Source organism: Calidris pugnax, unplaced genomic scaffold (assembly GCF_001431845.1).
Source record: "Calidris pugnax isolate Ruff unplaced genomic scaffold, ASM143184v1 scaffold61, whole genome shotgun sequence".
In the NCBI taxonomy this organism is placed as follows: Eukaryota; Metazoa; Chordata; class Aves; order Charadriiformes; family Scolopacidae; genus Calidris; species Calidris pugnax.
In genome coordinates this window covers 1,662,767-1,690,281 of record NW_015090945.1, presented here as the reverse complement: position 1 = coordinate 1,690,281, position 27,515 = coordinate 1,662,767, and the positions used below count along the sequence as shown (strand labels likewise).

At 40.4% G+C, this 27,515-nt stretch overlaps 1 protein-coding gene across 1 annotated transcript in view; it reads right to left on the bottom strand.

Annotated features, from left to right (window-relative positions):
* Positions 1 to 6,906: 6,906 nt before the first annotated feature.
* The window catches only part of PI15 (peptidase inhibitor 15), a 33,269-nt gene continuing 12,660 nt past the window's right edge, over positions 6,907 to 27,515 (bottom strand). The window contains exons 3-6 of the mRNA XM_014951895.1: positions 16,723 to 16,841; positions 16,308 to 16,440; positions 16,029 to 16,144; positions 6,907 to 12,821 (exon numbers count right to left, since the gene is read on the bottom strand). Coding sequence (XP_014807381.1) covers positions 12,686 to 12,821; positions 16,029 to 16,144; positions 16,308 to 16,440; positions 16,723 to 16,841 — 504 coding nt within the window. The 3' untranslated portion in view covers positions 6,907 to 12,685. The remainder of the gene's footprint in view (positions 12,822 to 16,028; positions 16,145 to 16,307; positions 16,441 to 16,722; positions 16,842 to 27,515) is intronic.

Sequence of the window (27,515 nt, the reverse complement as noted above, 5' to 3'; positions counted from 1 at the left end):
AAAATAAATCTTCTGTCCCTGACTGGCTATTAGAGGGCTGAATGTTTTTCAAAAAGAAAAGTTGAAATAACAGTCCTAATGACAGAGTGATACAGAATGTGGGAGAAAGTTTATTTTGGTATGTAAAAGGGGGCCATAGAATACAAGTTGCAGGGATTAAAAATGATTTTACCAAAAATGGTTTATCTTTGCCAGCAGATCATCTAAGCTGGGAGGTTTCTTTTAGCTGTCACTTCAGTTAAATCTAATGGGCATGTTTCTATCATTTTTATGTTTATTCTGCCTCCTACCTTTTATGCAATCCCTCTTTCTCTTACTTTGTCTGATTTCTGCCTTCTCTTGGCTTCCAGGCCATATGTCTGCTTTGTTCTCATCCTGCTTTGTTGATCAAATCCCACAGTTGTATCCTTACTTCTTACTCCTCCTTATCCTTCTTAATCTACCAGATACAGGTTTTATACAAATGCTATCAGCAACTTTATCTACATGCAAATGGTTCCTGAACAATATTTTTTATTTAATCCTCAAGTGTTAATCCCTATATCCAGCCAGATTTATATCTTTTTCTTTGCCTTTAAATTCAGGGAGTCTTTAAGTTCAGGGAGCAAGTGAGAAATCACAGAAAAAAGTCAGTAGGATCTTACTTTCCCCTTTTTAGGATTATATAGAGTTTAGGTGCACAGTTTAGGCGTGTGTAAATCTTAAACTGCTGAAATATAAGCAGAAACTTCTTGCTGAAGGAAGCGACAGGTGAGTTTTTTTGGTCATATCTGAGCCTGCACATGAGAAGTCTCAGAACCATTTCAAGAAATTATGGAAGATAAGTTTCCTTCTAACAACTGAACTTGTTTCCCTTCTCAAAAAATGTATGTCTCTGAAAAGACATTTCTATCTTGCTGAAGGAGCAGGAAATTATTCTGGGGAAAAAGGGACCTTAAGGCTGTTTGGTATAGGTTTGTCTATTTAATTTTCAGTGGACCATGTCAAGAATGAGACTGGCCAGATGCTAGGATCTGTAATCTCTTTCCTCTTTATCTACGTAAGCTATTTATCCAGCTGTATTCAAGCAAGTATTTTTTTTAATGCTTTCTTTGTGAATTTGCATCTTTGCTAAGCATTTCAGCTGCTAATGCTGCCATTCTGTTGTTGCCTATACTCACAGTCTTCTCACATCCTAATTCAAAGTGAAATGACTGCTACAGACTTGATTTTTAAGTGGAAAAAATTTACCATCCCATGGCTCTGTCTAGAAGGAACAGAGAAAGCACCAGCCAGAGAACTTAGTTTGGATCCCATCTCTTCTAGCACTTGTCTACCTCCCATGATTTCAGACAGAGAGCATCTGTTTCAGTCTTTACTTAATACAATTAATACCTTAATGCAATTTTTTCATCAAGGTTTAAACTCTCTGACTTTTTGCAGCTACCACTTCCCTCACTGCAGCTGAATTATAGGTACAATACAGTTTTAAAAAACTTTGATGCTGACTAGTGATTAATTTTTGCCTGCAGCAGTTGGTTTTGTTGTTGGAGACAAACTGGGAAATCTTTCATCTTCTTTATAGTGTCAGGAAAAGCCAGATTGGTGGAGGATTTGGAGCTGGATGGTGGTCATTTCTGTAGGAATGTTTTAGGTCATTCCAAGCTACAGCTTTTTCAGAAAAATGAAAGAGCCAAGTACCAGGCACAAAAGAGAACTGGGATCTTATCATAGAATCATAGATTCTATGATCTTGTTAGTTGACCTTAAACCTAAAGAAGCTCAAGTCCTGAGATGTCCCCTTGTGATGTTCCCATTCCTCCTTGTTTTCTACAGAAGTGGAGGGGAGGAAAGTGAGGATGTTAGAAACTGTGGAAGAGCTTGCTCTGGAGTTCCTCAGATATCACAGAAGTTTTTTTATTGAAGCTGTGGCCTTCTCCATCTGTGTTATTCCTCCTGACCAGCTCTTGCAGAGCCCATTAGTCATAGTGGTGTGGCGTGACAGGTGAGGAAGAAGCGTGCAGAGGTGCTCCCAGGACACACACAGGCTGGGCAGAGCTTCCACTGGAGTCACTGGCAAACTCTGCCATCTGGGCCAGTGCCAGATCAGATCGATGGAGTTGTGCCTAATTGAAAGCCTTCTTAATTTAAGGGGTGGGATAGAACAAGAAAGAACAGCTCTGGTTATTAAAACACCTGCATGGACAGGAGAAAGCTTAGCTGGTGTTAGAAATCAAGTGGCAAATAATGAGAATTAGTCTTTTAAGCAGTCTTATCATCCTGTTGCAACAGTTGCTTTAACAACAATGCTGATGGTGCTTGCACTTATATTTACTGGTGGCAGGTTCTTTTCACTCTAAACTCTTTCCATGGACCTGCATCTTTCATAAATCTTGGTGCCAAGAGTAGCAGTGGAAGGAGCATCAGGGCTTTCATTATGGGTATGTAGAGACAGACAGAAGCATTTACTTTGGTTTTATCAGACCATGCATTCATTTGGCACCATTTAAGAAATGGTTCCCAAAGTGGAGCTTGCGGAGCAGTCACTGGTGGTCCATGAAAAACTAGCTCATGACTAGCTCTCCTCTTTTCTGAAAAAAATAAAAGGCTGAAACTGCATTGAGTGCTGCTCTCCTAGTGCTTCTTCTCAAGGCAAGCCAATGCTGCACTACTTGCAGGAATGTAAAAGGTTTCTGAAGGCATTGGTTAAAAAAAATCTATCAGTTCTTCCTCTGGCATCTCCTGAAAGCCAACAGCTGGCCCTCCTTAACTATCTGGCAAGCACCTGGTGCACAGCAATAAGAAATTACAATACTTTTTTAAAAAACATGACAAGGAATCAATACAAAAACAAATCACATTAATGCACAATTATTCCAGCCTTGGTTTGTGCACAGTCAGCATGCTGAGATATTCCAAGCCAAGAGGATTTTTTCCTTGCTTTTAAAGAAAGATTTATTCATAAGGGTGAAGAGGGCAAATTCCCAACATTTCAGCCCTCAGCTGGCTTTTGTCAAGGGTTTCTAATGCACACACATGGTGAGGCTTGGCTAAGGCACAGGGGAAAAAAGTTATGAAGTAAATTCTATGGATTGATATATATTCTTTCTAGTAATGTTGAGATTTGCCAAACGAGGCATGGACGAGGAATGTGAAAGCTTAGGAGTATACACAGATCTGCACATACTTCCACACGCACAGATAAATGGCGCAGGCTTTGTTTTGCCACCATGACTTTACTATTGTATTATCTTACTTTGCCATTAATTCCATTAAATACAGTTAGTAACCCTTTCGACTACGCAGTTGGAATAAGTAACAAAATCTGGACTTCAATGACGCCAGCACTAAAGAGCTCACCGCCTTCCTTCCTCCGTGTTGTTATGTAGGGTTATCTGAAAAGATCTTTCTTAATTTTAAATTTAAAAAAATTACTCAAGGGGGAATGTTCATTATAGAATCATAGAATGGTTTGGGTTGGAAGGGACTTTAAAGACCATCCAGTTCCAAGCCCCTGCCCTGGACAGGGACACCTCCCACCCAGACCAGGTTGCTCAGAGCCCCATCCAGCCTGGCCTTGAACCCCTCCAGGGATGGGGCAGCCACAGCTTCTCTGGGCAACCTGTTCCAGTGTCTCACCACCCTCACAGCAAAGAATTTCTTCCCCAGATATCCTCTCAATTTCCCCTCTTTCAGGTTAGAACCATTCACCCTCGTCCCATGGCTCCCCTCCCTGATCAAGAGTCCCTCCCCATCTCCCCTGGAGCCCCTTTAGGAACTGGAAGGGGCTCTAATGTCTCCCCAGAGCCTTCTCTTCTCCAGGCTGCTAACACCCCTGATTGTCTCAGCCTGTAGTTATTACAATGATGATAATCATAATGATTAGTAAGCATTTGGGTTTATTTCTGCTTCCTTTTCTGAATTTTTCTGTATGAATGTATAAGGTGAACACAGATTTCCAAGCTAGCTTCTACCAAGCTCTTCCAGGGGGTTGCCCAGCCTATATAAAGTCAGAGAGAAAGTGAAGTGAGGCACATATTGTTCCGTAATGAGTGTTGAGTTCTAGTCTCTGTTCCTGGGAAGTGCTGTATTTTACATTCTATGTTTAAAAAGAAATGCAGAAAGTTATACCTTTTGCATGCCAAAATCACTACCTACAGCAGCCACAGTCCTGAGAGGAGATGCTGGGATTTGTAGCTCTTCTCGTTAGGTGTCCAAAACACCACTTTCCTTTTCCCTTGGGCCCCTTGCATGACTCTTGCGTACTTGGCTGTGCAGCAGTGGCTTCTTATGGTTTGCCTACACTCAATTTAACAAAGCTCTTCTGCACATCTAAACTCTTTTATTTGGGAGTCTACCAAAAGTGTGAGAGAGGGGTTGGATCCCCTCAGGGTGAGGAAGAAACTAAGACCCATATGAGTTATCCGGCAAATAGATAGTGTGGAAAAGAAATAAACATTTATAGAAGCAGCACTTGCTGCCACCATTCCAGCCTCTTTTCTTCTTCCCCGCCAGCAAATCCATTCTCTAGATCCCTTCTGAGCCCTCTGCTTCTTCCTGGGAAGGCAGATCCAGCTCTTCATGCTTGGGATGTCAAAATTCAGTTTTATTTTCAAAGTTAAAAAGCGGTAAATGGGCTCTGCTTCTACACTAGCGTTTGCAGATACTGTTGGTAGGAAGAAAAGATTATTTATCACTTGCTTGGATTTAGGAAATTATATTCTAAGTAGCTCTATAAATAAACAAGTGACTTCTGGGGATCTCGCTTTTTTTACCCAGGTGCTCTACCAAGTGGTGCATGGACCTTTAATGCAGTTACGTTTTTAACACAAATCAGGTATTTTACTTATTTTGTCCTTTTCAATTTAAAGACTTTTATTGGCTGTGTTTCTTTGGTAAATGAGCTGTCAGAAACAAGCGTCTTTACATTTAAAGTGAGCTCTACATTATGATGTCTTCATTGTACAAAAACTTGAATAAGCAGCATGTGGTAAAAGTAGAAATTTCCAAAGACTCAAAGTTAAAGTTATATTTTCCATTTGCTTAGTTTCATTCAGCTGGCAATTTGCTCCTTCTGATGTATTTTGTCCTTTTTCTACCCCCTTTCTCCCATTATATATTTATACACTTTTGGGATATACAGATAGACCTTGCAGGTGCCTTTAAAGTTTCTTCTTTCTTTAGCTGAGGTGAGGTGATACTACTTTAAAAAGTATGGAAACGCAGAAAACAGAGGTTCTCAGCTTAGCAGAGGATAAATTCCTGCTCCAATGGAATGAACAAAGTTTTCATTGACTTCAAAGAGTTCTGTTTGACTCTGTAGTTATAGAGCAGGACATGCAGAACCCCTCCAGGGATGGGACAGCCACAGCTTCTCTGGGCATCACCATGTTGCTTTGTTCAGCAAGGAACAGTATTCTGTTCAGATATTCTGGCTTTGCCAAAGGCATCTTCTGGTTTTGAGCCACTCTTGGACCACCCATTGTCCCCAGCTCACTGATCTATACTGTTCCCAGGCGTTACATTGTGGTGTACAGCTCCCAGTGACTACACTGGGGTTAGAAGAATGGATAAAACAGATATGCTCACTAAAAAACCGTGTGCTTCTTTTTGCTTATGGAAATACCCAAAATAATCAAACTGATATGTAAAAGTGGAATATTTTCCACTACCTGCGAGGGGAAAAATCCTTCAGGAGATGGTTAATGCCAAATATTTTTCCATGTCTGACACAACAGCAGGATTCTGGCAGTGCCCATAGGAAAAAAGGCCACATGTCTGTGCACATTCAACACACCCATAGGGAGACACTGATTTTTTGCAGGCTGCCATCTCAGTTATGCTTGGCACATACATTTTGCAATGGAAAATAGAAAATGTTGGTGGTATACAGGGTACTAAACAGAAAGTACACTTTCTACAGGGAGAGAGTGAAGGAGAGGATGACTTTAAGCTCATGGAGCTCTGGAAAGAGCTGAAGATTTTGAGAAACGTTTAAAAAAGTTTCAAGACAAAAGACCCAAGTCCCTCACCCTTTCCTCATCAGAGAGATGCTCCAGGCCCCTCATTATCTCTGTACCCTCTGCTGTCCCCTCTCCAGCAGTTCCCTGTCCTTCTGGAACTGGGGAGCCCAGAACTGGTCCCAGTGCTCCAAATGGGGCTTCATCAGGGCAGAGCAGAGAGGCAGGATGACCTCCCTCAACCTGCTGCTCACACTCTTCTTGATGCCCCCCAGGATGCCATTGGCCTTCTTGCCAATGCCCCACCAGGGCCCATTGCTGGCTCATGGTCATCCTATTGTCCACCAGGACTCCCAGGTCTTTTTTCTCAGAGCTGCTCTCCTGTAGGTCACCCCCAACCTGTCCTGGTGCAGGGGGTTATTCCTCCCCAGGTACAAGACCCTACACTTGCCTTTGTTGAATTTCATCAGGTTCCTCTCTGGCCAGTTCTCCGGCCTGTCCAGGTCTCGCTGGATGGCAGCACAGCCATCTGCTGTGTCAGCCACCCCTCCTAGTTTTGTGTCATCAGCAAACTTGTTGAGGGTACATTCCACCCCTTCGTCCACGTCATTGATTAATATATTGAAGAGGACTGGACCCAGTGCTGACCCCTGGGGAACATCACAATTCGGATTTCTCTTTTTGGACACAGACACATAAGAAAACACCCCCTGACCACTAATTCTGATAAAGAGTTGAGGCTTTCAATACCAAAAGATAGGCTCTTATCCTCACCGGATATATTTCAAGTACATAGTGGAGGTCAGGTGTAAAGCATATGCACTTATATGAATATATTCAAACTGAATTTAAATTCACTTTAGATATGTCCTTTGTTATCTCCCTGAAAACTTGTCTTCTTCAGGCAACAAATCAACATAAGAAACAACAAAAGATGCCTCAAAGGAACACCAAGCGTACTGACAATTTTACTAATTTATTTAAATGCATAGATGTTACAAAATAGATCAAAATGATGTACACTTCTCTATAGCCTCATAGCATTAGAAGTTGAAACAGGGATACAAATTTATGCCTCAGGTATAACATGTATATAGCATCATATGACAATATGAAAGAAATGTTATATTGATAAGTTCACTGCAAGACGTGTTACACAAGAAGCTTTCTTCTCCGAAAAACCAGGTACAACCCCGCCCACACAATTATCCAAAAAATCTAAACAAGAAATGATGAAAATACATAATGAGAGGTGTGAAAGGACATTTCACTGAATAAACACTGAATGAATGTTTTTTTGGCTCGGGTTCAGACAAAAAGCATAGAAATACCATAATTTTCTAATCCTCAAAACCTTCAGACCTCAGAAAACTGTTTCCTTATTGTATATGGAAAAAAGCAACTGTAGATGGTTTGCTTCTTAAGTGAACCCTGCCGTTAAGCACCGTTTCGATTATGTTAGAGCACCCTACATGTAACAAAGAGGTTTTAGCTCCTCAGAGTTATTAGATTCCAATATTACCATTCACACTTTATGTTTATTTACCTGAAATATTGCATCTAGGATAATTCTGGACTTACATGATGATCTATTGAAGCTGTAGCGAGTTTGCAGCACGATGAACAGCACAGTGATTTGAATAATGGTCGCTGTTGTGAACTAAACATATAACCTGAGGGATATCCCCTCTCTTCTGTTGGCCAAAAAGCCTCCTAGCATAATTTATATGGGTTGTCTGCATGGGGGATTCTTAAAGAGTTAACAACCTGTTCGCCAAATGGGGGCCAAAATCTTTTTCTGAGCTGAATTTTGTCTTTTGGCAGAAGACACGGAGATGAAATCATATTGCAACCATTTCAGTCTGGTTTTCTCACACTTCACACTCAGGGGAACTCAGCAGAGCAGGGACAACATTCAAAAGTTTATGTCTGTTCCACGGACTTGTGTGAATTTTAAAATGCATTGCCTTGCCACATGAGCAAAAAATTCTTCTCTAACAGAAAATAACTATATTCTGAGCGGAACTCAGTAAATGAAGCTTAAGCAGAAAGAAAGTCTTGAAATTATCAATAGAAATTTTTTTTTTTCTTTTCTTGAATTTATCAGTTGGGCTGTTGCCTGTCTTGAATTAACCAGATGGGCCATTGCTATGTTTTTCTTGATTTTTAATGTATTTTGTATTGACAGAAAGCAGTTTGAGAAAGCTGTGGTTATTTCAGATTACTGTTGACAGAAGTTTAATGTTCCTCCTATGAATCTAAACAGGAAGGTTTGTGCACTTTGACACCATCAGACCAATTATGATCTGACAACCAGAGCATATGATTTTTCTATTTCGCACAGTTTTAAAGAGCACCATAAACACACTGTGTGCTTGGATTCTGTGAGATCATTTCATTCTAGAAGAGGAACACAACAGTTTTGTCTTGAAAACTTAGCAATAATGGGCAAATTTCAATAGTACTTTGGACATTTAAATCTCTTATTTTATTAGGGTTCATTAGAATTTAGTATCTGAGTAATGAGGCTTCTCACTTGTGCTTTTTAAAGAAATATATCCGATTTAACACCTCTAAAAAATTCTCTGACATCTGAATATCTCTATTGTACTTCACACTCATAAAGCTTTTATGACAGGTAACCGACAGCCAATAGAACTGTGATTGTCCTGTACTTACAAATCAAGTAAAACTACGAATTCAAGGAGTTATGAAATGGACCTCATTTCTCAAGAAAGAAGACAGAAAATGAACTAAATTTGCATATGTTTGTTCTAAAAAAATCCTAAAACTTTTTGGATTCCTAAGAAACCAAACCAATACATTGGCATTCTCGACCACAAGAGGGCATCCACGCTTGCGACATGATCATTGAAAATCATATATAAACAGATATATCTATTTACCCATCTATCTATCTATCTATCCCTCTATCTATAGACATAGATAAGGATATCAATATGTTTCTTTCTGTTAGGTCCCATCTGTGGTACAGAACACGTTTGCTCTGGGAGGTTTCCTCTTTCAGAATCCCATGGTATTTCCCAGAGTTCGTAGGGGATAGCATATGAAGTTTAATTTTGCTGTCCTTAAAGCTCTCACAGAATCCCAACTTTCTCAGTCCTGCAAAAGTCATGTCAAACCTCCCATGGTTCTCACTGAGGCCTGACCGAACTCATCTCCAATTCAGAGGGGAACAAACTGATCTCAGAGAAGAGGAACATGCGGCTTCCCAAGCACAAGTGCTCGAGGTCAATCTTAGGTTTTCTGAATTTATTCCATTTATTACCCCAGAGAGAGAATTTGGGATCACTAAAACCTGCTCAGCATCAGTCTCCAGTCACAGCTGCCAGAGATCTTACTCTCCCCATAATTCGTTCCACTGTTGTGATGAGGGGAAGGTGCTGTTTGTTTTGGTTTTGAACAGGAATACATTTTCCTCTCTGAGGCACATAAAACTCTCATTAGAGCCTGAAACAACCATAAAATTAGAATTTTGGAAGCGAATCTGGCCTAGGTTGTATATGACATGCTTAGCTGAAAAAGATCTTACAAACACTGGAGTGTGTATGGTAATATTGGAAGTAACCCTCATCTCTTACAAAAAATAATGTATAACTTCAGCACCAGAAGATATAGGTTAGCACCAGAAGGTATCAATTGCTACCCATCATCTTGGATATTTAAATGAGGCAAAAAATCACAAGCAGATATTATAAACAGCGGCACTCTATAATTAATGATATCAATTACTTCATTTTTACTCCTATGCCTCCCACAGTATTTTGACTGAAAATATTTTTAGCCTTGTTTTAGCATGTGTATACTTTCATAATTTTATATTTAGACCAGAACAAAAGTCTGATCTAATTTCTCTGTCTTTAAAGGCACAACACTCTGCTTGGAAGAAGCAGAGCTTTACTGGCATTGCCATTGCCCAACCCAAGAGACAACAATTTGATAGGAATTGGGAAGATCCAAATAGGTAATAAATACAGAAAGGCCTTCAGCAAACTACTTATTTTAATAAGTAGTTTTATATTTTTAAAGCGGAAGGACAAATTCCATGTGGTAACCAAACATCCAATGAGCTGTAAACCTCTCTGGTCAATTAAAAATATTCAGCTAATGCTTGAGTGCTTGTGGCTGGTTTTATCAGGAGCTGCTTGTATGAAATAGCTTATACCCAGATCATTTTTTGCTGGTGTCAATTACAGTGTGATTAAAATAATTAATCCCTAGCACCATTATGGGATGTTGTGAAAAAACCTGCATACCTGTTTGTTAAGAGCAAAGTTTTCTATACCCACAGAAAACAAAATATTCCACAGAATCAAGGCATTTGTAGCAACTTAAAAAGTAACAGATACGATAACATATATACCCGTTATAATAAATTCAGCTGAATTACAGAATTATAAATTAATTTACAATGTCTACTCCTGTTTGGAAAGTGTAACATACAACATACTTGTTGCAAATTCCAAAGTGCATAGTCACTTATTGTCAGACCTACTGCTGTAGGCTTCATGGCTTAACCTGAACTTTTGCTTATGCTCTGCTTCCTATCTTGTATTTTTTTAAAATAATAATAATAATGAAAATGGTTAGATGCACTTTTTTAGGCTGTCTTTACCTCTAGAGAAGAAATCTTACACAGAACAAAGATTTATTTGCCCCACACATCTTCGTCAAGAACTGGGCTGGCTGAGGGCTAGTTGTCCCACCAGAAAACTGGTGGTATTGTCTCACAGAATTCTTTCAATGTGTAGATGGAAGACTCAAAAAGGTTGTGCTTCGCTCCCAAAACAGGACTGGATTTTACTTAGCCCAAGCGCTAGACTGATTGAGCACTGCCCAAGTCCCTTTGAACCCAGAGGGAAAACCATTTCCATGGTAACTGTTAGGATAAATGTTAGTAGAACATTACAAGTGTTGTTCTTTTAAAACATGGACACGTTTTAAGACTATGCACTTGTCTGGTTATTGTCCTCTCAGATACAGCAGTGTCACTAACCAGAAGTGTCAAAAAAGCCACAGACCAGTCACTGACATTCTCTGAGGGATGAAATTATGGGTAGATGGAGAGACACTGTTACGCTTCACAGGCTGTAGAGCTCATTCCCCCCACACAGCTGTCTTCCTAAGGAAAAGGAATAACTAACATGAAGAATTCAAACTCCCATCTTTTTTTCTGATATCACCAATAGGATACTTCATATTCCATTGACAGACTGTCTCCACCACCCTCAAATGGACTGAATGAGCAGTGACTGAAGGACACACACACACATAGCACTAGTGAAATTACCCTCTGCTGTTCTGCTTGCTCTGCTCAGTATCACTTTTCAAAGTTCATAAATTTCAGAGGTCTAAATGTGGCAGTACAAGCAGACTAAACACGTATATTTAAAGTGGAGTACATTCTGCCCTGTAAAACAAAGCCAAAACTCGAGGCTATTTCAATGACATCGTAGTTGTGGCAGATACTTGATTTCCTCCTTGTTTTGATCTGGTTTTTTTTCAAGAAAACTAACTGTATCACATCCTATCTTAAAGTGTAGATCCTTTTTATAAATGTTCTAGTAAGCACCCATAAGGCATTCAGGGTTTGGTGGGAAAGCTATGACTAAGTAGATTTGGGTTTTATCAATTCATACAGCTATTTTCAGGAATCTATTTGAAAGGACACTGACAACTGCTTTAGAAAATTCGAATCTTTGTTCACAAATCTGTGTGAAGTTTTAAGGTTGCCTGGTGCCTTTTATTTGGAAATCCTTTTAGCTACTTTTACGTCTGCTCTTTCCTCAAAAGTTTCACCTGGCTGAACTTCAGCCAGGGGGATAGCACCTATACTGGCAAACATATAGTGTAGAAGACAGTATGGATGTCATGTATTGACATAGGGTGCTTTGTAGCAATGTATTTCTTTACCTCCCTGTACAAGAATAAATATACTGCTGCAAAGCACCATCATACCGTTATGACCGTGTTCAGAAACATGGAAAAGTAGAGTTAGGTTGAGTTGTTACATCAGAATATTTGAAGTGATGTAGCTTCCTATCCAGTGAAGATTGCAGGCACATGAGTTCACAGCCACCGCGTCTTGGCCAGGGTGGTTCCTCGCTCTCTCCAATTTTCCTGTCTGCACACCGGCGTCATCGATGATAGCAGCAGCCGTGTGCTGGACGCTGGGAATGCCAGAAACCAATGGATGTTGTGCATGAGGTAGGTAAGATCCTGCAGTTTCTCTTGCACATACGTTTTCCTCTTCTGGGAGTCCCACTGAGGTTGCAGGTGAAAGCATGGGTGTCAACGGGAAGAACCACTGGGAGCGTGAGGACAATTTGTTGCTTTACACAGCACACTCCATTTTTAAAGCACAGTATTAAACAATGACCCTTCTCTTTCTGGAGCTATAATTTTTAAAAGGAAGCCATATTCTATGTTTTAACGTGCTTTTAACAGAACCTAATCTTCAGGAAGCTACACTTGCTAAGGTGAAAATTCATTTGTTCTCTGTTAATAAAATGTTAATCTAAAAGGGTTAATGTGAAATTTAAATTTTAAAGTGTTAAAACCAAATTATACTATACTTTGAAAGCTAATTATACAAAAGCATACAAAAAAGAAGACATCAGAGTATTATTACAATATCTCTCTATATATAATATGTGCAAACATCAATATACAAGCTTCTTGATACTCATCCTTTTTTAAAAAAAAAAAATAATGTAAACCTTAACTTATTTGAACCAGTATAAGTAGTTTGATGTTACTCCTGGGAAACAAAGATTGTCAGTACAAGAACCTCCATAGCTTGGAGGACAAGCAGAACATGGGACTCCTACTTTATATGGCGCTTCTCCAATCCAATTCCCCCTGGAAATATAAAAGGAAAAAGAATGCTTAGTAATTTCAGAGAGGAAGAAAAAAAGAAAATCATTAAATCATACTTGTTTTGAGTGATTAAAGTTAATGTCTTCAGGGATACCCTAGAGCTGTCCTGTTACTGAAAACATACATTGATCATAGACTCATAGAATCATCTAGGTTGGAAGGGACCTTTAAGATCATTGGGTCCAAACATTAACCTAACAGTACCAAAATATACTAAAAATATATATATTCCTGCAGGTTATCGACAAACATTGATCTACTGATTCCCAAAAGCCATCAGGAGAATAACCATGTCACCCCAGGCCCGTGGTCCCTTCCATATCCTTTAGTGTCTGTGGTGAAGTCTCAGTCCTCTTGCTTTTGCTAAAGACAAGTTGATTTTTGACTCTCCAAGCCTGGGACAGAGCATTTTTTCACTGGAGGGCTATTTTTATGAGAAATTAGGAATATAGGCATTGATGCAATGTGTTTCTTGAGCAATTTTTTTGGTTTTTTTTGTCTGGCCATTGTCTTAAAAACTTGAATTTGGAAGGTGGAAAAATGAATTGAGCGAAATCTTATCCTCAGGTTGCACTGCCCTGGGTCCGCATTGTGAAGCTCTGAGGATGAATTTGTGGGAAGATGTAAATTATTCACACCAGTAATAAACTAAAAAGAACTATATTTAGCCATTTGCAGGGGTCTCATAGGTGTTAATGGGAGGAGAAAGAAGGCTCCCATCTGGTGAATGGAGCTGCATAACAGAGCTCAGGGGAAAGGGCTACAGGGCTGGATAGTGATCATGTGAAAAGAGGTAACTCTGAAAGATCTGGAAACATCTGAAAAATGCATCCAGACTTTTAGGTGCTTATATAAACCCCAGGCTTTTAGAGATTCATGTAGCACTTCTGATGTAGGCAGAAAGAAAGTTAAAATTAGATTTTTTATTTAAATGTTATGTCTCACTGAGCAGAGAACTTTCCTCCAGTTTGCATGTGACGTGGTATAGCAGTGAGTAATGCAAGTATTTATGAAAAATTTTCTCATCCCCCACCTCCCAGCCAATAAAATTGGATCAAAAAGCCCTGGTCTGGGCTGTGCCTTGGAAGAAAGTAGGAATCTCTCAAATAATTTGCTCATTCCTACTTCTCTTCCAAATGGGTACAGCAGACTGAGTGCTCAGGAAATATATTTAGTTTGATAACAGATATGGAAATCCAGAAAGAGTTTGCTGAAAGCTGATTTCTGCTTTATTTGCTATGCAATGCATGGCTGATTTGTGGGAGTCTGTCAGATAACCAGGTACAGGGTCTTTGTAAACTTTTTAATTATCCTCCTTAATTTTTTTTTTTTTTTTTTTCATTATTTCAGAAACATAGACATTTTTGACATTACAGCATGGCATCAGTGAAAATTACTGAGTTCTAAATCCTAAATCTTTCCCAAATTCCAATATTAATAACTGAAATTGGGGCTGTTATATTCAACCCCTTCTTCTTCAGAGGAGTTTCTGATGTGCTGGTTGCTCAGAAGGACACGGCTTTTATCAACTGGCAAAGAGATTACTGCATGCGTGCCAAAGCCCAACGTCCTTAACTCAACTTAATTAATTCTTAGGAAAAACAAACTTAAGCCAGACAAGACCACTCAATATGTTTTTTGTGACTTTGCAAGAAGTAGATGTGAAAATTCCAGTTCCACTACCTATGAATCAAAGGTCTACTCAAAATCTCATCCGAAGCAGCTTGTAACTCCGGGATTTGGTTTGCTTTTTGAGAAACAGTGGGATTTTTTGACTGAGAAAATATAAAATGCATATATAAACAAAGCATCGGTTTTCAATAATGCCTAATGCATACAACCATTCTTTTCCTGTATATAAACATGAGAGATATATGCTAGGAAGGCTGTAAATTTTAATTTATTTTTTTTTCCAAATGGAGATATATAAAAAAAAACTTGATTTCACCTAATCTGTGTTGTGGAGCTAAAAGTCCGGTAAAGATTTTGCTGCCTGATACCCCTCAAATTCATTTCTTACCACCGTTTTCTAGTAGGTATTACAGACAAAAGGCATAAGATTTCCAAAGGTTTTTTTTTTCCAAGTTTTCTTACTAAATCCTATCTTTTTTTTAAGTTGTAAAATCTTTAAAAATTCTTCTACTCATGTAACAGCTAGAATAATGACATATTCTTGCATATTCTTTACCACAAATGGACCCGTGCCACTGAGAGTTTATGGAAAACATGCTCAATTAATTATATGTACATTCCTGTACAGATCTATGGCTTTTGCCTAATATTATACAGTCAGAGAAACCAGCCATTTACACTGTCCATGCTGCTTTTGAAGCACTCGTCCAAACCAGACCTCAAATCAAAGCTCTCCCTGAGCCACACTTTATTGGTTCGCTCTGCACCCAGATGTAAGCTTGGAATGATATCTAGGAAATACTGGGAGAAAATTAATTTCTTCATTTCAACCTAACACAGATCTCTGCACGGCGCCCAGACTTTGGGGCCCCCTGTGAGTGTCTACGGCCTATACTTTGGAGGACCTTAATACGGAGGCAAGAGGAGATTTGTAGACACTGAGTAGATGGATTTTGCAGGAAACCTATGCTATGGATGCTGTTATGCAGCAAGGTTATGAGCAAAGGTATCTCCTGGGCAAAAATGTGTGCTCACAGAAAATCAAGGGCCTGAGCTACAGTGGAACTGCTTACCTAGAATCATAGAATGGTTAGAGTTGGAAGGCACCTTAAGGGTCACCAAGTTCCAACGCCCCTGCCATGGGCAGGGACACCTCCTGCTAGATCAGGTTGCTCAAAGGAACCTGGAACCTACCCGAAGAAGTCTAGCTCACCATAGCTATATATAACAGAGTGAAGAAATAAAGAATTGAAAGTAAAGTGCAGACTGCACAAAGGAAGAAGATAAGAAGAATTTTAATAATAATAACAACAACAACAGAAAACAGGCATTTGGTTTTGTTCTGTACACATGAAGTTATTTCCTTTTCTTCCTTGTAGACCAACGTCATGCATTTGCTGTGTGTTCAGATGTAAAGTTAGAATGAAGGAGCAGCCCACAGAAAAAAGCACAAATAGAAGTCAAGCTGCAGAAAAAAGCAGTAAGCAGTCCTACGAGAGGAGCAAAACATGCATGAAGAATAAAAATAAACAATATTAAAAAAAAAAAGCAACTCACTTTGGGGCATAGTTGCATACCAAGTAAACAGCTCGTCGCCAAACAGATCCCCAGACGTTCATATTGTGGCATGTGTGGATGGCGCAGCCTATACGATTGGAAGTGGCCCAAACCATCTGAATAAATATTTATTATTGGTGAAGTCCAAATTGAAAAGAAATATATATATATATATATATACACACACACACATTTATTTGAGAGAGAGCTATAAATACATCACAGAAAAGTCCAGCTTTGGACGGTAGGTATGGAATAGAAGAATGTAATTTATATAACCTGTGTGTAATGGGTGCACATGGGTCCATAACATCGCATGGGGCACCTGGGGTTGCAGTCCTGAGGATAAGGGAAAGCATAATCCTTCACCTCATCGTACCACGGCTTTACCAGCTGGAGAATAGATCGATACCTGGGTTGGTTTATAAGACAGAAAGAAATACATGTCATTTTAGATATACGTATTTTGGAACTTCCTGCTGTTAATCCCTCTGATGCAAGTCACTTAAATGCACATTTCTCCATGCATCACTAGGGGCACAGTATTAAGGAATAATGCTCTTAAGCCAAATGAACATAGATGGATATCAATTATTGCTAGAATACTGGATGACACTTGCATCAATCTAAGATCTAGATCTCAAAAGCTGTTTGAATGCTGACAAAATAACTGTTTTATAGGGTGTGTGCCTACCTCCCAGTTCTCACAGACAGGTTCTGGCCCAAGAATCTCAGTAAGTATGAAGGTCCGTGGTCCCAAATGCATGTTGCAGCCCAAGCCTCTGCAGATTTGGCAAGAGTTTCATCCCAAACCTGACAAAATAAAATATCCTTAGCAGTAGAAACAGAAAAAACAAATAGTGATCACAATGCAAGAACACAAGAATCAAGTATCTTGAGTCACAAATAAGTTATCATAACACATCACATCTGTAAACTAGGTAGAGAGCTCTTCAATTCAGAAAACTGTGGGGCAGCATGTACAGGATCTAGCAGGATTTGTCCTAACACTGGACAGAAATCCCATCCACATCATCAGAGGAAGCCAAGTATTCAGATCTCTCCCTTTTTTTTCTGGAAAAGCCCTTCCCTGAACAGGCATTCTCCTGCCATTTTCCCTTCTGTGTTGATGAGATCCATGTGTGGAGAGGAGTGAAACGTTGGATGGGACTCAGATGGAAGTTAGAGAGAAGGAGAGGCAGACAGGGAAGAACAATCCAGTGCAGATATTACATACTCCACAAAACCCCAACACATTTGAAATAAGATCTTAGGAGTATCTATAGCCAGCGAGAGCGTGTGTGGCAGCTTTTCACATCTGAGGCCACAAGGTCAAGAAAAGGGATTCCACAAAGACTAAGCCTATGCATAGTTTCCAGGTGTGGATCATTTTATCCTGCATGGGAGCTGAGGGACTAAGCCTATGCATAGTTTCCAGGTGTGGTGTGAGTTCCATCATTTTATCCTGCATGGGAGCTGACATTGCTCCCTGCCTGGAATAAAAAAGATAACAGCTCTGTAAGAGACAATTTGACTTCTTAAGTTCTCTCCCAATGGTAGGAACATGACGAGTGAACTTAAACACTGTCTCCTTTATATGCTTTTCCTTCTCACATGCTTGATTTTTAACTCCACTGTTTTCTCCACAGCAAATATTGTTTCAGCAATAGCAGTGATAACAGCAATAGAACCTATTGTACTGCTGGAGACAAAAAATATCTCACTGTTATAAGTACATATGAATCCCAGTATATCTTCATGTTTGAGTGATACCCAAATAGGCTCTAGATTCTAGATTTAGAAGTGCATTTTGAATATCCCAAGTGGAGTGCTTTGGTGCAGTTTTAGTGAACTGCAAGTAGAAAGGCAGGAACACCATGTGGTAAAATTGCCTACCCAGCCCTTCACAGCTTTTTAAACACAAACCCAAACTCATAAACCTTGAGTGGCTGTGAAACAGAGTATGCTCTCTGAGCATGGTATGAAATAACAGGCAAAGTCAGAAATAAACTTGTCAAAGCATAAGGTGGCCCACATCACAAATATTTTCTGTTTTATGAGCTAATAATGATTTCTAACACTGAATTCATAGTTTCAATTTCTCAAACCTGCAGAGTGAACAGACAGACCAAAGATCATGGACTAGGACAGTAATTCATGCCCTGACCCTCTCTGGTAGTTTGTGAAATTTCTCCAAGTGAAAAGGACAAAATTCAGTAAATTCTATGAAATTGCTATATTAATGAACCAAGCTTTTGCTACTATGGAGTGAGTGAGGTACCTCTGGATTAAAGCTGAAGAAGTGCAACAGAAATCAGTATGAACCATTAATGCAAATGATCTTCCATTCAAGTGGGAGCACCTTATAGAAAGTAAGATGGATGGTGCTTAAAGTGGAGCAGATTTACTTTACACCTCTTTGTAAAAGGCCCCAGAACCAAGTCAAAACAAATTGCCACTGAAAGGACAAAACAGAGAAGTGTTAGGAAGAACATGCTAAGAAGGAATGGTCTTCAAGCCAGGAAATACTTTGACTTCAGCTCTGAAAAATGAAGGGAGTTTCTAGGAGGAGTTATAGATAAAACTATAACTCAGGAAGAGAAGGCTAAACTGGAGCACTAAGAAACTAGCAGATAGGGGATGGGGGGCTGCTATGGCACCAGCTTAAACCCAGAAAACACTCTAAGGCCCAAGAGGAAGAAAATTGTGTTCGGCCAGATTTGTTCTGCTTTCTGTCTCTGAAGTTAAGTCATTGAACTGCTTGTGGCCAGCATATAAATAACTCTTTATAGAATCATAGAGTCATGGAATCATGGAAGGGTTTGGGTTGGAAGGGTCCTTAAGGATCAAGAAGTTCCACGCCCCTGTCCCTCCCACCAGACCAGGTTGCTCCAAGCCTTGAACCCCTCCAGGGATGGGGCAGCCACAGCTTCAATGGGCAACCGGGGCCCGGGTCTCACCACCCTCACGGAAAAGAATTTTTTCCTGAGATCTCATCTCAATCTCCCCTCTTTCAGTTTAGAACCATTGCCCCTCGTCCTATGGCTCCCCTCCCTGATCCAGAGTCCCTCCCCATCTTTCCTTTATAATCCCTGTGGTATACAAATGGTCCCCAAAAAGAGGACTTAAAGGTGGGACAACAGCCAGCACAATTATAAAAGTACCTACTGTTAAATAGGTAGGTAATAAATAGATAGGATAAACAGGTGGGCCTGATATCTTTATGCCCAGGAAGTGTGCCTGAGCGTGGGGCTGCAGCCGGCCTTTGGAGCCTGCCCAAGCCCGGGGGAATGGAGGAGCTGAGGGATCCAGCACCAGGGTCCAAACACAGCTGCCTGGTGTGGAGCCACGAGGGACAGCTCTGCCAGGACCGTGACACCCCATAAACACCCTCCTTCACTGGGATTAATCATGTTTCTGGCACAAGCCCTCCCTGCCAAGGAGGCCGAGCATGAGGCTTTGCGTGCTTGCTCCCAAGTGACCTGGCTGCAGGCCCACAATAATCTAAACGTACACTGTATTTGCACAAATAGCACTGAGGTCCTGACTTCCACCCAGCATATTTTCACGTACTAAATTGCCTGCAAAATAGCATGTTAGGTGTTTGAAAGAAATGTGAAGACTGGATTAGGTTTTCTCTATTAATGCCCTCTCTCAATGTCCTTGCCTTGGACAGTGAGAAAGTTGCTAGTCCACTTTCATTGCTCCGCAGCTTCATTTTCTAGTCCTCAGGAATCATCTGCATGATTCAATTGGTAAAGTTTTAGGGGGTCGTTTCAAACTCAGTTAAAAAGTTGTGGATTTGGCAAGAAAGCATTACTGTGATATAGCAGAGTACTCTGCTTTCCTTTGCCTACTCACTCTTGATGAATGTCTGGACATAGGAAATTTTTGGCAAACATAAAAAAAGAGAGAGGAAGGAAGGAAGGAAGGAAGGAAGGAAGGAAGGAAGGAAGGAAGGAAGGAAGGAAGGAAAGAAACCACTGAATAAGAAATAAGGGCAGGAAGGAAGGAAGGAAGGAAGGAAGGAAGGAAGGAGGAAAGAAAGAGGAAAGAAAGAAGGAGAGAAGGAAAGAAGGAAAGAAAGAAAGAGAAAGAAAGAGAAAGAGAAGGAAAGAAAGACAGAAAGAAAGAAAGAAGCCACTGAATAAGAAATAAAGGCGGGGAGGAAATGCAGCATCTTTATATTTCCTTCATTAGCAGGCTGGTGAAAAGCTCTTATAGAGTCCCCTCCTGCTATTTAAACCATTTGTATTTCATGGAAGAAGATGAAGTGCTTCACCTTCTTTATTTTATTTTTATTTCCTAGAAGAAAAGGTAGTCTCAGACCCTCTGGGACTAGCCCTAGATCATCTCCCCAAGAAAAGGCAAATGATTAATATAGGTTGAAGCACAAAAAGTATTATCTCATAATGACCTAAAATCTAAACTGTAAGAGACTGTACCGTTAGTTCATACCTTTCAAAAGAAGCCTGATCCTGAGTCCACACTTGGACTATTTTTTATCCCAGTTTAGTCTCATGTTTTGGGCATGTAAGCGAACAGAGGAAAGACATTTAGATTTTTGAACCCATGAGGCTTCACTGTTGTACATAGACAAGTAGCATATAAAGAAATAGAAAAAAAAAATGTCCTAAAAAGGGAAAATAAAGTAAGTTGAAAGTCAAAGAGGCATTTTCTGTGTAAGTAGAAATTAAAAAGGTCAAGGTAATTAGCACAGAGTTTAAAAAACCCCTGAAATAAATAGACAAGTAGCATATAAAGAAATAGAAAAAGAATGTCCTAAAAAGGGAAACTAAAATAAGTTGAAAGTCAAAGAGGCATTTTCTGTGTAAGTAGAAATTAAAAAGGTCAAGGTAATTAGCACAGAGTTTAAAAAACCCCTGAAATAAATGAAATTATTAACTCTGAAATGATGGCCAGTCCAGTATTTCTATTAAATTTTAGAGAAAGCTGCCTGACATGAACACAGAATTGCAAAAGGGAAAATGGAGAAAGATTTGCGTATTCGGTGGGTCTAGATCTGAGGAGGTGACTCATCTTCAGATGCTAATTGTGCAAACTCCCAGTGCCAAACTATGCTCATTCTCTCCCTGGGGATAGCAAATCTTCACTTGCTAGCTCGTTAGCTGCTGAGGAAGCAGACACTTTCCTTCCAACCAGGATAAAGATGCCCCCCCCGCCCCCAACCCAGCTCTCTAGATCACTGATTTGGTCCAGCATGGAAACCCTCCCCACTCCTCAACTGGGTCTAACAGCTGCGATGGAGTTAAAGCATCTCACCGCACTTCCACTGGCAACTTGAAGTGAACATCATTTGGCAAATTTATTTTTCTTTCCTCAGCCAAAGATTATTTTCCTAGAAAGCCATCTGACTGTGCTTTCTGCCCTGCTCCCTGCAAAACTGCACTTCAAAACTACATTTCACTTGAAAATTGTCAAGCGGACTGGAGAGAGGGAACGGGGTAGTGCTTCTACGTGGGGAGTTTCAACACCAGAGACCACTTTATGAGGTTTTCTGAGGCAGCTCTGGGTGTTCTCTGCACTCACAGCACGTGCTGCTTGAGAGTTAGGACTAAAATCTTAACATTAATGAAGTCAGCAGGAATTTTGCCAGTGAGGCCATCCACCCAAGATCAGGGTTTTTTGTTTGTTTCACTCTGTAAACAAATAGTAAAATTAATTCTTTTATTCCCATAATGTATAACATGTAACGGAGTGTAAAACAAAATCTCTCTAATGTTGAATTAAATTTCTTGAAGCCCCAAAAGCCTTTTAATGTTGTGGGTCACCTTCTATAGCTGTTTCTATAACTCTCTCAATTGTTCTTAGGTAATTTATACATAGAAGGGATGGAGTTGCCATTTTATTCCTTGTTGGAACAGCTTTGTTGGACAGAAGGTTCTGGTCACAACTATCCTTGTAGGTATTAAAATGATGGTGAAGCTGAATACACATTATGGTGAAGAAAAAGAAGAGAAGCAGCTACAATATTACAAAGATGTGTCCACAAAAATTGGCAGTTCCATCCCTACATTGACAGCTGTGCTTTAATTTGAGGAATGGTGTACATACCCATTTTTAACCATAATTTGAATTTAGAAATACAGTTCTTCTTCTCATTCTCATTACAGTTAGAATTGTACTCCCAACACCAATAACTTTTGCTTGACACCCTGTTCAACACATGTCTTAAGGGGCAAACCCTGTTGCAGAAGAGGAGATAAAGCTGAAAAGAAACAAGATACTTCAGACAGCAACCCCACTGCTTTACCTGTAAGTAGAAAACATTGAACGAGTTCATGTAAAACTAATTACACAAATCCCAATCACTTTTTCTCACTGCAAACTTTTTAAAGGACTGCTGTATTGCTGCAAACATACTGCTACTCTGGATGCATTTACCCAGTGGTAATTTCATTTGAAAAGTAAAAAGTTTCATATTCCTAGTTTCAAGTGCACTACTGCAACATCCATTGGCACAGCTTGAACGTGCAAACCTTGCTGAGAACATCTGTGGATGATGGATATTTGAAGTCATGGTTAAATTACACTGAATAAAACAGAGCAGGGATTCAAAGCAGGGTTCTCAGGGTCTGGAGCCCTTTGTTGGTGTCAATGAAACATCAGGCCCTGGGATTTTGATGGCATCAAGGAACCATGTCATTTGTGACCTGCACCTTTATTAAAGCAGAGCGCATATACTCACTATAAACCATCAGTATGAGTCAGTGAAATAGTCATGTCAGACCCCCCTTAAGGATTTTCTCTTCTCATGGGGCACCTCTCAGTTTCACTGCAGAACAGGTTGGAGTCCTTCTAGTCTGCCTTAATAATATTTGCATTGTGTTGTGTGCACAAAGGATAGGAAACTAAATCTTTTTCTTGTGTAAGGTCTGATTCAGGACCTCTGGACATCATAAAATTAGAGAATCATTGAATGGTTTGGGTTGGAAGAGACTTTAAAGATCATGGAGTTACAACCCCTGCCACATCTCTCCTAGAGCCCCTTTTAGGGACTGGAAAGGGCTTTAAGGTCTCCCTGGAGTCTTCTCTTCTCCAGGCTGAACAACCCCAACCCTCTCAGCCTGTCCTTACAACAGAGGGGCTCCAGCCTCAGAGCATCTTCGTGGTGTAAGGTCTGATTCAGGACCTCTGGACATCATAAAATTAGAGAATCATTGAATGGTTTGGGTTGGAAGAGACTTTAAAGATCATGGAGTTACAACCCCTGCCACATCTCTCCTAGAGCCCCTTTTAGGGACTGGAAAGGGCTTTAAGGTCTCCTTGGAGCCTTCTCTTCTCCAGGATAAACAACCCCAACTCTCTCAGCCTGTCCTCACAGCAGAGGGCCTCCAGCCTCAGAACATCTATGTGGCCTCCTCTAGACCAATTCCAACAGGTCCATGTCCTTCCTGTGCTGAGGACTCCGGAGCTGGACACAGAGCTCCAGGTGGGGTCTCCCCAGAGCGGAGCAGAGGGGCAGAATACCCCTCCTCACCCTGCTGGCCACGCTGCTGGGGATGCAGCCCAGGATGCAGTTAGCTTTCTGGGCTGTGAGCACACATTACTTTCTCATGTTAAACTTCTCTCCACCAACAGCCCCAAGTCAGTGAATATCAGTGAAGCTCATCACATGACCGTGTTTTTTCCTAAATTAACCTGACTCAATAGGACAGTTCAGACACAGCCACCACAACATTTCTGCCTGGAAACAGTACTAAAACACCGAATTTCAAGCTGACACTGTGAGATGTCAGTTTGGAGTCCACAGGGCTCTAGGAAGCAATCCATAGAGCTCAGCGTGGCCATCCAAAGGAGGCCAACACCTGGAGAAAAGGCTACTTCAGGTCATTTTCTGAGAGATTTTCCTGTAGCTGGAAGAGCTAGAAACATGATACAGAATATAGGTGCATTTAATTTGCTAAACAGGAGGAAAAGCTCAGTCATAAAAGGGACCATGTATGACTATTACGTCAGTTTCTTGATCATATGCCTTGATGTTTCTCATTGCTTTGGAGAGAATATATTAAACATTTTGTAAAAGGAGAGGACAGTTCAGACACAGCCACCACAACATTTCTGCCTGGAAACAGTACTAAAACACCGAATTTCAAGCTGACACTGTGAGATGTCAGTTTGGAGTCCACAGGGCTCTAGGAAGCAATCCATAGAGCTCAGCGTGGCCATCCAAAGGAGGCCAACACCTGGAGAAAAGGCTACTTCAGGTCATTTTCTGAGAGATTTTCCTGTAGCTGGAAGAGCTAGAAACATGATACAGAATATAGGTGCATTTAATTTGCTAAACAGGAGGAAAAGCTCAGTCATAAAAGGGACCATGTATGACTATTACGTCAGTTTCTTGATCATATGCCTTGATGTTTCTCATTGCTTTGGAGAGAATGTTTTAAACATTTTGTAAAAGGTTAGGAGAGAGAAGGTTTCCTTACTCTGTCAAGGCTTCCTCTCATCTTTTGAGTGATGCAAATGAGCTCTAGGATGTTATAGAGCATCCAAAGTATCACTAAGTCAAGAAAGGAAAGGACAAATGTCTTGGAACTTTACATAGACCCAAGAGGGATACTCTTCCTAAAAACAGACAATCCCTCCCCCTGCAAGTGCAAAAATGTTATATTCCTAAATTGCTTTTATGTATAGCAGAAAATTTTAGTGCCTTTTCTCCCATTTCTGGAAGAGGATATCTCCTTGCTATTTGAAAAATAATCCGAATTTCAACATTTCATAATTTTAAAATGGAAAAATAATCTGGTTGCTTTATAAATATCAAAATGGGCATCCTTTTCTACTACATCCCTTCAACACATTGTCAAAGAAAAAAAGAAAGACAATTCATAATTTTCGTTTTCCTTGTTGCTGATACCTACCCTTGGATTTATGATCTGATGGATAAAATCTGCAAAACATGCTGTGAATATTATTTTTTTCCCACAGAAAGCAATTAGTGGCTGCTTCCATAGTCATCAGCACAATCTGTCAACACTTTACTGCATTTACTTTTTTTGAGTGATGTTACATTGTCTTTTTCTGACAACTCACAACTTCAAAAGTAAAAATAAAGTATGTGCAGGTAAAATGTTTATCTCAGCTTTCTTACAGGTAGAAAAAAAGGACTGATTCAAGCAGTAGAATACCCCCCAAGTAAAATAGATACTTAAACCAGTAATATCTTTAGAGGTGAGAAGGTAAATTGAAAACTAATATTTTAGTTGCTCCCACTCAAGATGTCACACCTGAGGAAGAATGATTGGTACGGTCTTTTGGAATAGCACCCCTTTTAAAGTTGTTCTTAAAGTTCAGAGCTTGGAAGAAGAGAAAGTTAAGAGCCATGATTCCTGACAAATATGGGGAGCGAGAAAAAAAATATCAACCTAATCCTTTCATAGTCCAGTTCTCCATTATGCAATACGTGGAGAATGGAAAAGTATCATTACGATGGGGATGACGACTTTGCCAAGGATGCTTTTCCATGAGAAAGCTGAAACTTTTTAAACTTTTTTTTCCCCTGATTTTCAGAGACAAAAATTAATCTGTTCTCAGATTAATCAGATACCTTCCCTGAAGTTCAGAATCCAGATTTCCAGTGACAAAAGAACATATCTGACTTAGTGTTGTTATATCTTTTAGCATGTCTTGGTGTTTGAGAAAGATACATCAGTAGGGAAGCAAATGGCAGTGAACCCTCCTCCTCTCTGCAAGTGTTTATGAATCGTAAAAGGTAGCAAGAATTTGTGATATAAATACAAAGTGAGCTAAATACACACTGATACGCCGTATTACTACCTTCCTCATTCTGTGTGTAAACTGGCTGTTCTTAGAAGAATTTAACTTTACAGCCCTCATTGTCACAAAGAAAACATGAAAAAAAAAAAAGGAAAAAGTAGGAGAACTTCCCTGAGACTGCCAGCTAGGAGAGATGGGGTCATGGAGGAATCTAGAAAGATGTGGTTTTCACCTGGGCTGCTAATCATCATTTTAAAGTATTCAAGCAATACAGAACTGTGCTTCCGATCTTCTTTTGCCATCATAATCCTTAATCCTTCCTGTCTCTGTTTTATTGCCAGAAGAAAGGAAGCCCTCCTCACTTGCACAAGAGAACAAGGGAACCTCAGCAGGGCACTTCTCTGAATGTTAAATACCAGCAGTAGCCCTCAGTATTTTACTGAGGGTTTTTTTTTTTAATATGACATATCAGGCTGGATAATATTCTGCATATCTGGTTCCCACCAACTGCACAGCCGGAGTGACAGGCATCAGGTACAGGTTTCAGCACAAGTCCAAAGCATAAAGGTGAAATGCGTTGTTTTAATCATAGAATTGTCTGGGTTGGAAGGGACCTTTCAGGTCATCGAGCCCAACCATCAACCCAACACTGACAAAAAACGTCACTAACCCATGTCTCTAAGCACTATGGCTGCCCAGCTTTTAAATCCCTCCAGGGATGGTGACTCCACCACTGCCCTGGGCAGCCCATTCCAATGTGCAATAACCCTTTCCATGTAAAAAATGTTCCTAATCTCCAATCTGAACCTCCCCTGGTGCAACTTGAGGCCGTTTCCTCTGGTCCCATCACCTGTTCCTTGGGAGAAGAGACCGACCCCCCCTGGCTACCCCCTCCTTTCAGGGAGTTGGAGAGAGCGAGAAGGTCTCCCCTCAGCCTCCTTTTCTCCAGGCTGAACACCCCCAGCTCCCTCAGCTGCTCCTCACAAGACTTGTGCTCCAGACCCCTCACCAGCTCCATTGCCCTTCTCTGGACCCGCTCCAGCCCCTCAATGGCTTTTTTTTGTGGTGAGGGGCCCAAAACTGGACACAGCCCTCGAGGTGGGGCCTCACCAGTGCCCAGGACAGGGGGACAGTCGTCTTCAACAGCTTCTTCCCATGACTGCAGTTACTGGGGCCTCACCAGTGCCCAGGACAGGGGGACAGTCGTCTTCAACAGCTTCTTTCCACGACTGCAGTTACATGATGAGATTGCAAATGAAATGTTGGGATACACAATTTGAATATGGTAGCATGCCAATTATGTCACACTTTGCCATAATAGAACGTGGCAATTTGTTCATCATTTTTGGCATCTTAATTGTCATTAATATAAGTTTACTGTGGACTCCTATTAGTATCTTCAGAGGAAATGTTGGGATACACAATTTGAATATGGTTTCATGTGGACTCCTATTAGTATCTTCAGATTCTCATTTGGCAAAAACAAATCTACAGTGGCTCCTATGCACCTCAGAAAGATGCCCAATAGGACCTTCTTTTAGCAGTGATCACTCAAAAAAATAACTTTTCTATCTCAGACTTCGAATTTTATTCCCCGTTAAGACCACGCTTCTGCTTTTTTACCCAGGTGAAGATCAGAACCTCTTACTTCCAGAACAGTAGCAAGCGGGAAAGAAAAAAACCTCAATTCTTCCTGTGAGAAAAGCTTTGGGAAGCTGAGGGATGAAATCCGACGTCTCCAACCCA